This window comes from Dipodomys merriami, unplaced genomic scaffold (assembly GCF_024711535.1).
Source record: "Dipodomys merriami isolate MVZ:Mamm:240054 unplaced genomic scaffold, mDipMer1.0.p SCAF_45, whole genome shotgun sequence".
Taxonomy (NCBI): domain Eukaryota; kingdom Metazoa; phylum Chordata; class Mammalia; order Rodentia; family Heteromyidae; genus Dipodomys; species Dipodomys merriami.
Window position 1 is genome coordinate 2,225,889 of NW_027206013.1, and position 12,611 is coordinate 2,238,499.

General features: G+C 46.6%; 1 protein-coding gene across 7 annotated transcripts in view; it reads right to left on the bottom strand.

Moving 5' to 3' along the window:
- Med15 (mediator complex subunit 15) overlaps window positions 1-12,611 on the bottom strand; it is a 65,071-nt gene that overhangs the window by 6,034 nt on the left and 46,426 nt on the right. For 4 of the 7 annotated variants that reach the window (XM_069994306.1, XM_069994305.1, XM_069994307.1 and 1 more), the window contains 4 exons: window positions 12,104-12,342; window positions 10,296-10,622; window positions 8,726-8,854; window positions 2,554-2,673 (listed from right to left, as the gene is read on the bottom strand). In XM_069994306.1, coding sequence (XP_069850407.1) covers window positions 2,554-2,673; window positions 8,726-8,854; window positions 10,296-10,622; window positions 12,104-12,342 — 815 coding nt within the window. The remainder of the gene's footprint in view (window positions 1-2,553; window positions 2,674-8,725; window positions 8,855-10,295; window positions 10,623-12,103; window positions 12,343-12,611) is intronic. The other 3 variants (XM_069994309.1, XM_069994308.1, XM_069994311.1) reach the window with 3 other exon arrangements.

Consider the following 12,611-nt stretch of genomic DNA (forward strand, 5'->3'; position numbering starts at 1 on the left):
AACTGGGTCCTGGGAACACTAGTGCAGGCACATGACCCCCACTAGAAAATATGCTCAAAAAGCAATCCATGTGCTCACAAAAACTACAGAGTAGTAAGTTTCCATGCAGAAAATTACAGATGGTACCAAGGAAAATAAATAATATAGAGTATAAAGAATTGAACAGTCTAGCCTAGCCCTTCTCAAGTCCCAGGACATACTATTACCCCTTCTCTTTCACCTGTACCCAGTCCCTGTTTAAGCAGCTGTTCCTTGTAAGACAGGAGACCATCAGCCCTGGGCTGTGGCTAAAGACTGATGCTTCTCTGTGAGGCAGAATATTCCCCACAGGGCCTTGTGGCTGGGGAGCTACAGCCAGAAGGGTACCTCACATTCCCACCTCAGTACCTAACCAGAGGGCCTGGGACACACACCACCAACTCCCAGGGCAGGGAGGGAGATGAGGAGATTCCCTCAGATCTGAGGCTGTGATCTAAGACACGGGGAAGGGCAGCTGGTTGCTCTCAAAGAGGCAGAACACCCAGGCCTGTATAGGTCATGCCCTCAGAGAGAAATATCTTTCCCCTGTGGAGGGATCTTGGTCATACTTCTCTCCTCACCCTTAGCACAGCCTGAAAGCATCCTCCTATGTGTTAACAAATAGATGTCTTCACACAGGAGTCCCCTCCAGACACATTTGAGAAGCTATCCGTCCCCTAAATTTCCTCTGCACCTCACTGGGGCTGGGTGGCACAGAAGCAGCCAAAGGATGAGCAGGAGGGAAACAATCCAAGAGCACCTTTTGATTTTCTGAATAGGAAGCCCTAGAGAGCTCTCCAGGGGTCTAGCATTGGGTCATCCCAGTCCTAGCAGACATCTGGTCTAAAGAATGGTCCCCAATACCCATCTGTAGACATAACTAGCCCAATGAGCAAAATGTGGTGGGAAGAGACCCAGTCCCAGGAATTGGAGGAATGAGCCTGGTGGGAGGGAGATGCCCTTCATGCCGTCTCCAGTTCTGTTCTATCAATGTCCTAGGCATGGACACAGCTGCTAGCAAAAGTCAAGATGAAAAGAGCCCATCTTTCAGGAAAGAGCTTTTGATTGCCTGCCACAAACCCTGCACATGTCACCTGTAAATCACCGGTGACAAGGAAGCTCAGAAAGAGGTGACTTGCTGAAAGTCACTAAGTCACTGCTAATATGTCACAGGAGGCTAGGAAGGCTGGGAAGGGAATGAGTTTGGAAGCAGGTGGGAGGGACAAGGTGCCTGTGAGAAATCCCAGTGGAAATACTAGCCACTAGGTACATGGCGAAGAGCAATCCCAACTTAATATGGCAAGAAAAACCCCAATCCAGACCAGGCATTGGTGGAATCCGTAGCTTCAGAGGTGGGGAAGCTCATCTAGGAGCATGCAAAAGCCTGGCCAGCCAGGTTATGTCATCAGACCAACAGGAGTGATCTGATGAGGAATCCTACTGAGAAGCAGAGGTGTTGAGTTTCATTTGAGCCCTTCTGTTATGGGCCCTTCTCAGTTTGAACTAAACCTGCTCAACACAAAGGCCTGGCATATGTCACCCCTCAAATAAGTCCTGCTTTCTATGCTACTGCTCATTCACTCCCTCCACAGCCCCACCTGACACTTGTGAATCCCAGGGGAGCTCAGCCACAGCTCCTCTGGAGGCGGCTACACAAAGTCTGTCACACCACACTGCCCACGGTATGACTATAGCCAGGCCCTCAGGAAAGGGCAAAGATTTACAGCAGCACTTCCCTGCAAAGGAAAAGGAATTTTAAGGGTCTTTTGGCAAATTTGAGGTTTTCATGATAAACTCACTAAAATGTAGAGCCTCTATGATGAAAGAACCTCAAGCCCATCTTATTCTCAGCCCTGCTGAATAACTAGGCCCACAGAACATGGGTGACAACTGTTAAACAAAAGAACACAAGGACAAGTCCAACTTCCCATGATAATGGAAAAGCAGGGATTAATTCCTCTGAAAAGTAGAAGGTTCCCAGAGTCTACCTCTACCACATAAGGCATGTGTGGATCCAGTTCCCTGCCCACTGGGCCAACACCACCTCTACACAATGGCCATTGCCTGTGATCTGTGCTGTCCAGTTCAGCAGCCAGGCACTTTCTCATAGAGCTATGAGGTACTCAAAATGTAACTGTTGCCATGAGGAGAATTATTAGTTTAATTTTAATCAATTTAAGTGCAAGTAGCTATACATCGTGACCACAGGATTAGATAGCACAGTTCTAGAAAGCCAAATTATTTGCATGGCTTGTTTTATTTTACTATGAAAATAGCAGTACTATGACTATTTTAAACTAGGAAGAAAAAAAGCCCCCAAAGCCCACAAAACCCCAGATTTATTCATAGCCCCTCAAGAAATACCAGCTGGGTTTAGCCTTACTTGAACAAACAAAAAAATTATGATACTTGCTTTGGCACTCTGAAAGCCACCATGAAGGAAGTCACCAATGATGACAGGTGCGCTTTACAAAGGCGCTCAGAGGAACCCCAAGCTCCTGGCCGAGCCCTGTGCGCCACCCGGCCCGTAAATACCTGTGTTGTGGGCTGTCCGCCCAAAGAGATGGAGTTCGACGGGATGGCAGACATGGTGGAGGTGGGCGGGAACCGGGCTCTTACGTGCGTCCCACCTTGGGCCAAGGCTTCAGCAATCATCTTTGAGGACAGAGGGACAACAGACAAGGTGATCGCAACAAGAATCACAGTGCATGGCAGGTAGGGCTGTGCAGACTCTCAAGGAAGAAGGCCAAAGTAAGGCACCCTTGGGCAGCTCAGGCAGCCCACGAAGAGGGGAGGCTTGCTGATGTGTTCCAGGTTATAGCATCTCCAGGTGCAGCTAGACATCAGGAATGTAGAAGTGACCAAGAATGTTGCATCCAGACCTTTCTTTCTTACTGGCCACACTCCTTTGTTGTTTGTCCTGGCCACAGATCAGAATCCCGTGACCCATAGCCCTCCAGGACTGAGGCAGTTCTGAGAGACCAGGCTCTTGGGACAGATTTGGAAAGAGTACATGCCAACAAGGCTTGCTATGAGAAAAGTCAGCCATTACTGAAATAGGAAAGGAGCCCAGATAAGTCTTATTACCATACCAAACCCAAATCCTGTCTCCTCCAAGGACTATTGGTCCTGGTGATTATAGCAGAACTGGTTTCCTTCATAACTAATAACAGGAGAAGTCGGGGATGGCAGGAGAGTCTGGACCTCTACCTGGTGGGCTTTCTCTATTATGAGGAAGTTCTCCTCCACAGGGATACCTGTCAGATCTGTTCCTAAGCATCAAAGATGACTATAGAAGCAGGAACTCCAGTACCAACCAGGATAATCTCCCATCAACTATAAAGACAAGACAGGCTGCACTTGCCATGGCTCTGGGTCCTGCCACCCTTACTCCAGCTCTAGGGGTAGAGCCCAGTCCCTGGAAAGCAGGGCCCACTACCATTTCAGAAAGAAAGGAGAATGGAAGGGGTGTGAGGGTACTGCCTGCACCGCAGGAGGGGCTAAAACTCTCTCCTGGGCTCCTGACAGAAATGTAGGATATCCACTTAAAACTAGTGGCCACAGGCACTACAGAGCTCTTTCAAAGGGAGAAGAACTGGAAGTCAAGTGGTACAAGAGGTGAACATGAATGTTACCCAGGAAGAAGAAAATTAAGAAGGAATAAAAACATAAATCTACTTTAAAGTTGAGTGGTTTATTTAAAAAGGGAGAATTCCTGACAGGGAAAGCTCATTTTCTTGCAACTAGAAATTACAGAAGAAAACACATCAACAATGTTTAGTGGATCAGAGGAGCCATGCAGCCATCAAGCAGTAACTCATTGTCAAGTGATAATATTTCACTACTCCCAGGCCACAGCTATCTAGAAAAGATCTCCCTACTATGTCCACTGTTCAGAAAGGCTCAGAGGGAAGACAGAGGGGTCCTCTGTGGATGGCCTAGGCCCAACTAGAGGATAACCACCAGCCAGCTATGCCACATGTACATTTGTAACAGATGTCTTTCTTTAATGGTAATTCTTTGAAACCTGTGACTTAGCTTAGCTGTTTTCACATACTCTTGGATCCTAGTAAATCTTTCTGCAGGTGATGTAATACTCCCTCTCCACTCCTTTAGCAACTACACAAATAATATCAGATAAGAGATCCAGGTCAATGCTAATTCTTTTTTTTTCTTTTTCTTTTTTTTTTTAGTGCCAGTACTGAGGTTGATCCTGAGGCTTGAACTCAGGGGATAAGCAATGTCACTTTTGTGCTCAAGGATAGGGCTCTACTACTTGGAACACAGCTCTACTTGTGGCTTTTTGGTGGTTAACTGGAGATAAGAGGTTCATGAACTTACCTGCCTGAACTGGCTTGAACCGTGATTCTCAGATCTTAGTTTCCTGTGAAGCTAGGGTTATAGGTGTGAGTCACCAGCAACTGGCACCACTGACTTGCTTCTGAGAACTATGTACTAATATATCCATCACTTGTAATAGGGCCAAACTGTATGCCTGAAATCCTAGCTACTTGGGTGACTGAGAACAGGATTGTGGTTTGATGCTAGCTCAGGGAGACAAGTCCTTGAGATGGCATCTACATCTCAAGAAAGGGAAGGTAGAGATGGTGAAGTATATCTTTCATCCCATCTACAACAGGAAGCTTAAAACAGGTGGACTGCAGTCCAAGTGCATAACAGGGCAGGAAGTGAGAGATTATTTCAAAAATAAGTGCAAAATAGGACTGAAGTCATGACTCAGCAGGAAAGAGCTTCTCAGCAAGTGTGAAGCCCTGAGTTCTTACTCTACTACCACAATCAATCAATAAATAAAAGAATGCAGAGGGCATCTGTGGCTCACACTTGTAATCCTACCTACTCAGGAGACTAAATTCTGGAGGTTTACAGTTCAAAGCCAGGCTGGGCACAAAGTCTGGGAGAATCCATCTCTAGCTAACTAGCTAGGCTGGAATAATGGCTCAAGTGGTAGAGTATCAGAAATGAACAAAAAGGAGGGTGAGGCCCTGAGTTCAAACAGGGCTATCAGGTAGAAATGGGGAGGATTCTAAGAAGAAAACATTTAAGGACTTCAGGAGACATTCACAGTATATTACAGTCATTCAAACTAATGTTGATTGGAGCCAGGAGCCGGTGGCTCACACCTATAATCCTAGCTACTCTGGAGGCTGAGATCTGAGGATCACAGTTCAAAGCCAGCCTGGGCAGGAAAGTCTGTGAGACTCTTATCTCTAATTAATCATAGAAAAAGCCAGAAGTGGTATTGTGGCTCAAGTGGTAGAGACTAGCCTTAAGCAAAGGGAGCTCAAGGACAATGCCCAGACCCAGTGTTCAAGCCTCAGGATAACCCAGAGTTCAAGCCTCAGGATAACGATGATGATGATGATGATGATGATGATGATGATGATGATGATGATGATGATGATGATGTTGGCAAGAGATTAATTACAGGATACTATTACTGGGATCTGGAGCTCATGTACTAAAAGCTTGATCCTGAGCTGGAGGTATAATAAAATGCCTGGTTAGCATACAAAGGTCTTGGGTTCAACCTCTAGTTGTGCAAAACAAAATTTTTTTTTAAAGTTTTTTAAAGTTTGGCTCTCAACTTGGCATTACTGAAAGTTGGTAGAAACCTTTTAAGAGATGGGAGTTAGTAGATTTTGAGTCATTGGAAGTGTGACCTTGAAGACAACTGTGGAATAAAGTCTATATGCTCTCTTTTGCTTCCTGGCTACCATGAAGTTATAGGCTTTGCTATTTATTATGCTTCTTGCCATATGCTGCTCACCACCAGTCCAAAAGCAAAGGGGCCAAGAGACCAATGCACTGAAAGCTCCAAAACTGTGAGCTGAAATAAATCTTTCCTCTCTCTCTATTTCTTATCTCAGGTATTTTGTTACAGTAACAGAAAGTAAGTAATATTCAAGAAAACATTTTACTCTACATTAATGTGGAAGACAGTACATGAAAATAAGACTTCAGAAAGGACATTGAACAGTTTCTTCTATTCTAAGCTGCTTCTCATATTTCTCTCTACTTTCTTCTGTAGTTACTACACATTTGTTAAGGTTTATGGCTCAGAGCAGTTCTCCACTATGGCAAGCTGGGTTTAAATGGAAGGCCATGAATGCAAAGAGGACTTTTCAAACCTAAGCAAACTAGCTATACTCCAGAAGCTTGCATTCATTTATTCATTCATTCATTTATTTAATTTTAGCCAGTCCTGGGGCTTAGGCACTGTCCCTGAGCTGCTTTTGCTCAAGGCTAGCACTCTACCACTTGAGACATAGTACTGCTTCCAGCTTTTCTTGTTTGTGTGGTACTGAGCCCAGGACTTCATGCATGCTAGGTAAGCACTCTACTACTAAGCCACATTCCCAGCCCAGAACTTTTTTTTGTTTTTAGTAGAACAGTTGTTGTGATTTGCCAATCACGTGCAAATCCCTGAGCTCAAATCCCATTACTATAAAAACAAAAGAAAGGTTGGTCAACCAGCTTCACTAAACTGACATTGTAAGATAAAGAACTGTAAGAAAGCCCTCAGGAAAACGGAATCTTGAGGTGGTCACAATCTGGACTAAAAATCAAACATAGATGCATATAACTTGTTCTTGGGCTTTGAGAATTAATGAAGCTTCTGCCACCAGTGCTTAGGAATCCCACTGCCAACAACCCAAGGCACAATGTGCCACAGGGCCTTGGACCACCCTCCTTAAAACACTGATGATGCAAGCCGGGCGCTGGTGGCTCACGCCTGTAATCCTAGCTACTCAGGAGGCTGAGATCTGAGGATCACAGTTCAAAGCCAGCCCGGGCAGGAAAGACTGTGAGACTCCTATCTCCAATAACCACCAGAAAACCGGAAGTGGCACTGTAGCTCAAGTGGTAGAGCGCTCGCCTTGAGCTGAAGAGCTGAGGGACAGCGCCCAGGCCCAGAGTTCAAGCCCCACGACCGACAAAAAAAAAAAAAAAAAAAAAAAAACACTGATGATGCAGTTGTCAAAAATCCAAACTCACACTGCGTACCAATGGTTCACACTTATAATCCTAGCTCCTCAAAAGGCTGGGAACTGAGAATCAAAAGTCCATAGCTATCCTGGGCAGCAAAACCTCTCTAATCAGTCAGCAAAAAGCTGGAAATGGAAGTATGGATCAGTGGTAGTATGCCAGCTGAGTGAAAAAGCTGAGGAAAGATGTAAGACACAGAATTCAAGTCCTGTTACTGGCATACATATAAAAGATCCAAACCTACTTGGAAATAAAGCAAATTCTCCCTCTCTTAGACCTGCAATATTTCTGTGGTCCCCATCTGTACAGAGAGGACCGAAGCCACCTTGGCTTCACTTGCCATTAACCCTCAACACTGCACAAGGTATGTGCTCCAGAGGCGACTTGCCTAGACTTGGCCCTATACTAGCAGAACAGGCCTCCACCTGAAGCAGTGAATTATGGAGCAGGCAGGTTGGAAGAGCAGTGTCCTACACACTAGTTTTAGTATAGGATTCTGAGCACACACAGAAGGAAGCATCCTGCTTCTGGTAGCTGATGAGATACCAGCCATGCCACAGGTCATATACTTCAAGCTAGCAGCTTGTGAACATGCTAGCTGTACACTGCCCATTACCTAGCTGCCGACTTTTCGAATACTCAAGAGACCAGAAAAGAGCTGCTCCTTTTCCTAGTTGGTCAGAACAGAGGTACAGAGGTATCCATGAAGTGGGGAGGGAAGGTCATGAAGAATAAGGGGAAAAACTTCCACTGGCAGGACAAGCACAATGTTCCACTACTGAACCGATTTGAAACATATGCCACATCCTTTTCTGCACAGACCAAAAGAAGTTGCCTCTCCAATGCCTAAGGACATACCCTATACTACAGTAGCACATGTGGTTAGCTTGCCCTGGCCACAAACCTCAAATCTGTTTTATGTTTCACACAAAGCCACATCTGAGCAGGTGACACAGGAAGCTGCCAGTTACCTCAGCCCCCTTCATCAATATGCTTCTCTTGAGACTATGGCCCAGAGACTAAGTGGTAAAGTGGGAGCAAAGAGCTGTCACCAAGCTTTCATCTCCATTGTGAAATGACATCTGACACACAAGATATGCTACATCTTGAAGAAACTAACCCACAGGAAGCAAAGCTTCCTGCATTCCATTGTCCCAAGGGTATCTAACACTCAGAGAATGGGGCAAGCCAATTAGCAACATGAGGGCAGTGCACACCTTTCCCACAAGGTATTGGAGTCTCTAGAGGTGGGCAAGCTTCTGATGCCCTCTCTCATTTACTTGTTGCAGCACATGCTCATGCAAGCATTCTGAAGCCAGATGCCTAGTGCTATTCCTGTCTTCTTCCTAGTATCTAGAAAGTTGCCTTTGACCCCAGTTAGCTCAGTGGAAGCTGAGGGAAGTTGAAGTTGGTACTCATCTCTAATCACCTCTCAGGGTAATAGAAAGGAGGCAAAGATGATGGGAGACAAGGAAGTGGGAACAACATGCACTATGCAACTACTAGGTCTCAGTTGGACCTGAGCAGAGCTAGCTACCCTGAGGACCTTAGGAGTATCTTGTAGAGTTTAAGGGGAAGAGGACCCCATACTACCAATGTGGCCCCTAATCCAACCAGGACCCTCATTGTTGAGCTTTGTGCTTGGTTGCACATGTACCTGCTAGTGACTAAAGAAGCCCTTGGCTCTCAAGGCCCTCACCTGGACTCCGGGAGCCACCATCTGGGCAGCCTGAGCTGTCTGCACTGCTGTCGGCTGCTGCACCTGAGGCTGTACCTGTTGCACCTGGGGCTGCACCTGCGGCTGCTGAACCACCATCGGAGCTCGGACCTTGAGGGAGGAATGGAGAATGCAACTTGGAGCTACCCAGGGCAGCGAGCAGGGCACCCACTACCTGTGTGGGAGCTGTGAGAACTGATAAGCCTTTTGTTGAGGTGGGGGATGGTACTATCACGATTTCAGACTATGATGTCACTTTACTTTCCATTCCTGGTCCCATAAAGTAATCAGAAATATCAAGTTTGCAAGGCCAAGCCCCACTTTCCTAACTCTGGAGAGAAACTGCACTGGGATTCAGCACTGAGAACTCCACTGGGATTCTCCATATACTCATCACACCAACCAACATGGGAGCAAAGCGATGGTTTCCAAAGCTAAGTCCACAGCCCAGCTCACTCATCCTTCTGGTCAAACACACTGACAGTTCACAAGAGCCTCATTCAGAGCCCAGACACCTTGAAGGAAACTAGGGCTTGCCAGCCTGTAGCAGGTTGAGCTGGAAAGATGAATGTGGCAACAGAGCGAGGCAGGAAAAGCAGACAACTGTGGGACCTCCACATGGAGAAACCTCCACAAGGGGCTCACACTGGCCAGGTACAAATAGGGAACTCCTCCCTAGACATTTGTGGATGCCAGAACCAATCCCCACAAGAAGCACAGCCCACCAAGAAGCTCACAAAGGTTCAGGTGACAAGTAAGGGACCATATCCATTCCTCACTACACCCCAGGATGTTGTGCCTCTGCAAGGCCTCTCACTCAGCTCAGGCAAGGCCCTTGTCCTCATGCCATTCAATGGATCACAAATAGAAAAGGGCAAAATTCAGAGTAGCTTAAAAGATGTTCAAATGGATCTTGTTCACAGCCACCTCTGCTTGGTGGCAATATTCTGTCCTCTGTTAAAATAGGACTCGTTTTGTACACAGATGTACAATGAGATTGAAAATAAATAGTATTTTGTGTGAATATGCCTCTCAAAAATATGGTAATGACAAGGCTAAAAGAACCTGGCTCAAGGCTGGAGGTGTAGTTCAGTGCAAAAGCACATGCTTAGCTTACATGAGACCCCGATTTCAATTTCCAGCACACACACACACAAAAATAAAAATAAAAATAAATCTTGGCATAGAACATAGCTCCCAGCAACAAGTAAAGCACTATGGACGCCTGATACCCAGCATATCCTCCCACGTGGTGCGATTATATCAATCTAACCATCACTGTCTTAATGCCCAATAGACACTACTACAACTTTCCACATAGCCACACATCTGTGAATCTCTGTGTAGCATGTGGAAGTATCTCTCTTGCTGGCCTGTACTATGGAGCCAGATATGAGGGTTGGCTTGGGGAGGGGCTCCCCAAGCCCACTGCAGCAAGAAACCTTCCTAAACTCAAATTAGCCTCAGTAGAACTGCTGCTAACAGAGCCACTGATTATATGCGACACCAGAGGAGAGAAGCATGTGTTCCACAGTGGACCTTAGGTACTCACAAATTTCAGCTGCTGCTGAGCAGTGTACAACATCTGTCCAGGGAGAGCTTGAGCCTGTGAAACCAAAGGCTGGCTTTGTGACTGTGGCGGGAGTTGTGGTGGTTGGTTCTGAGCAACTTGGGGCTGCTGCGTCTGTGGCGGAGGCTGGTGGTGCTGTGGGTGATGCAACTGTGGCAGCTGCTGTGGGAGGGCTTGGGAAGGAGGAGGCTGCAGCTGTTGCATTGGAGGCTGTTGTATTGGAGGCTGGGCCTGCATCACCTGCTGCTGTTGCTGCTGCTGCTGCTGCAGCTGTGCCATTCTCTGCAGCTGCTGCTGCTGCTGCTGTATCTAAAAACAGAATAATAGCACTGGGTTACTACCCATAAGCTTCTGGGGCTTCAGCTGCTCCTTATGCCATCCTCGATCCTATAGAGTCCAGTTGGAGGCATAAATTCAGTTTTCAGGCCTGCCTGGCTGACCTCTCACACAGGGAGGGAAGCACATTTACCACAAGGGCTCTGTGTCTCTGAGGACCACGCCAGCCATCTTCCAGTCATGAAAGACACATCAAGTGTGTGCCTGTGCCCTGGACAATAGAGACTGGTCTGTCTCTGGGATGGTTCAAGAGAAATATCTAAGGTTCGTAAGAGGTAAAATAATAGGTACAGTGCCATAGCAGGTGAGCTAGAAGCTGCAGAATTCTTCTAATGCTACTTTGGAGTAGAGTGAGAAGTCAGCAGTATGAGCCTTGTGAGGATCTCAAAGTCTGCTCTATAGGATGAGGACAGCGAGCAAACACTGTCAGCTCTGGGAGAGGTATTGCTAAGATCCAAGGACCAGCAGGCCCCTTTGGGGCTTTCTTCCCTCAACCTTCCAAGAGGATAAACACTGAACATGTCTAACTTCTGAACACAAGCCATGTGAAGACAAAGCAGCTTCTGGACAGCAAGATCCCTAAGATGACATTGCTACTGACCTAACAAACAGCTGGAGAGTTGAACTGGTATTGTACCAAAGAGCAGCAGAAACAAAACTGAACGCATGTATATTCTCTGAAGAAAACTGAATCTTAGAATTCCTTCTTGCTCTTCTTGCTTCAGTTAGTGTCTTTGTTTTTTCTTTTCCTTTTTTCTCATGCCCATTCTGGGGCATGAACTCAGGGTCGTATGATCTTGCTTAGCTTTCTTGTTCACAGGCTGGTACTCAACCACCTGAGACATGCCTCCAGTCTAGCATTTTTATTGGTTAATTGGAGATATAGTATTGTGGGTTTTTCTGTTCAGGCTGGCTTAATCTATGATCTTTCCAGGTCTTAGCCTCCTAAGATTACAGGTAGGAGCTAACTCTTAATATGAAAGACTTCCAGGGGCTGGGAAGATGGCTCAGTGGTAGAGCGCTTGCCTTGCATGCTTGAGGCCCTGGGTTTGATTCCTCAGCACCACATAAGCAAAATGAAAAAAGCCGGAAGTGGAGCTGTGACTCAAGTGGTAGAGTGCTAGCCTTGAGCTGAAGAGCTGAGGGACAGCGCCCAGGCCCAGAGTTCAGGCCCCACAACCGGACCCCCCCCCCAAAAAAAAAAAAAAAGACTTCCAGTTCTCCTGGCATATGGCAGGTCTGCAATCCAGAGCCAAGGGCTATCTGAGAGAACCTTCTGAAATATGTAGCATCCTCTTCCCAAGACAGTGCAGTATCTTCTGTCCCATATTTTTCAGGAAGCCCATGGAGGAGGGACAGCTTAAGTTCCCCACATCTAGTACCGAAGCTGACAACTTTCTGGGCTCCTGAACTTCAAGACAGAGACTTACTGTGGGAACAGGAAAACCTAGTACCTGTTGCTGATTTTGATGATGCAACTTAATCAAGTGTTGCTGCTGCTGTTGCTGCTGTTGCAGCTGCTGCTGCTGCTGCTGCACTACTGCTTGGAACTGTTGCTGCATAGCACTTTGCTGTGCCTGGAACTGTTGCTGCTGTTGTTGCTGCTGCTGCTGTAGTGCAGCCTGCTGCTGTTGGAACTGCTGCTGCTGCTGCTGTTGTTGCTGCAGCGCCACCTGCTGGAGCTGGAGCTGGGCTGGAAAAGAGATCCAGACTTAAGAGATGCAGCCCTAGACCACCACACAGACTGCCTGAACTACAGGGCAAGGTCACTGTCACAGCTTCTCAGGCTGCTGAGGGCAATTAAAAGCAAAAAGCAAACAAAATCCTCAATAACTCTCATTTATCAGACAGGGCGATCAGGTAGAAAGTGTTATTTGGGCTGATTATGTAACTTTCTACCACAGCTAACCAGTGTCACATAGAGACTACCACCAGTGTCTCCAGGCCTGCTTCTTTTTTGTA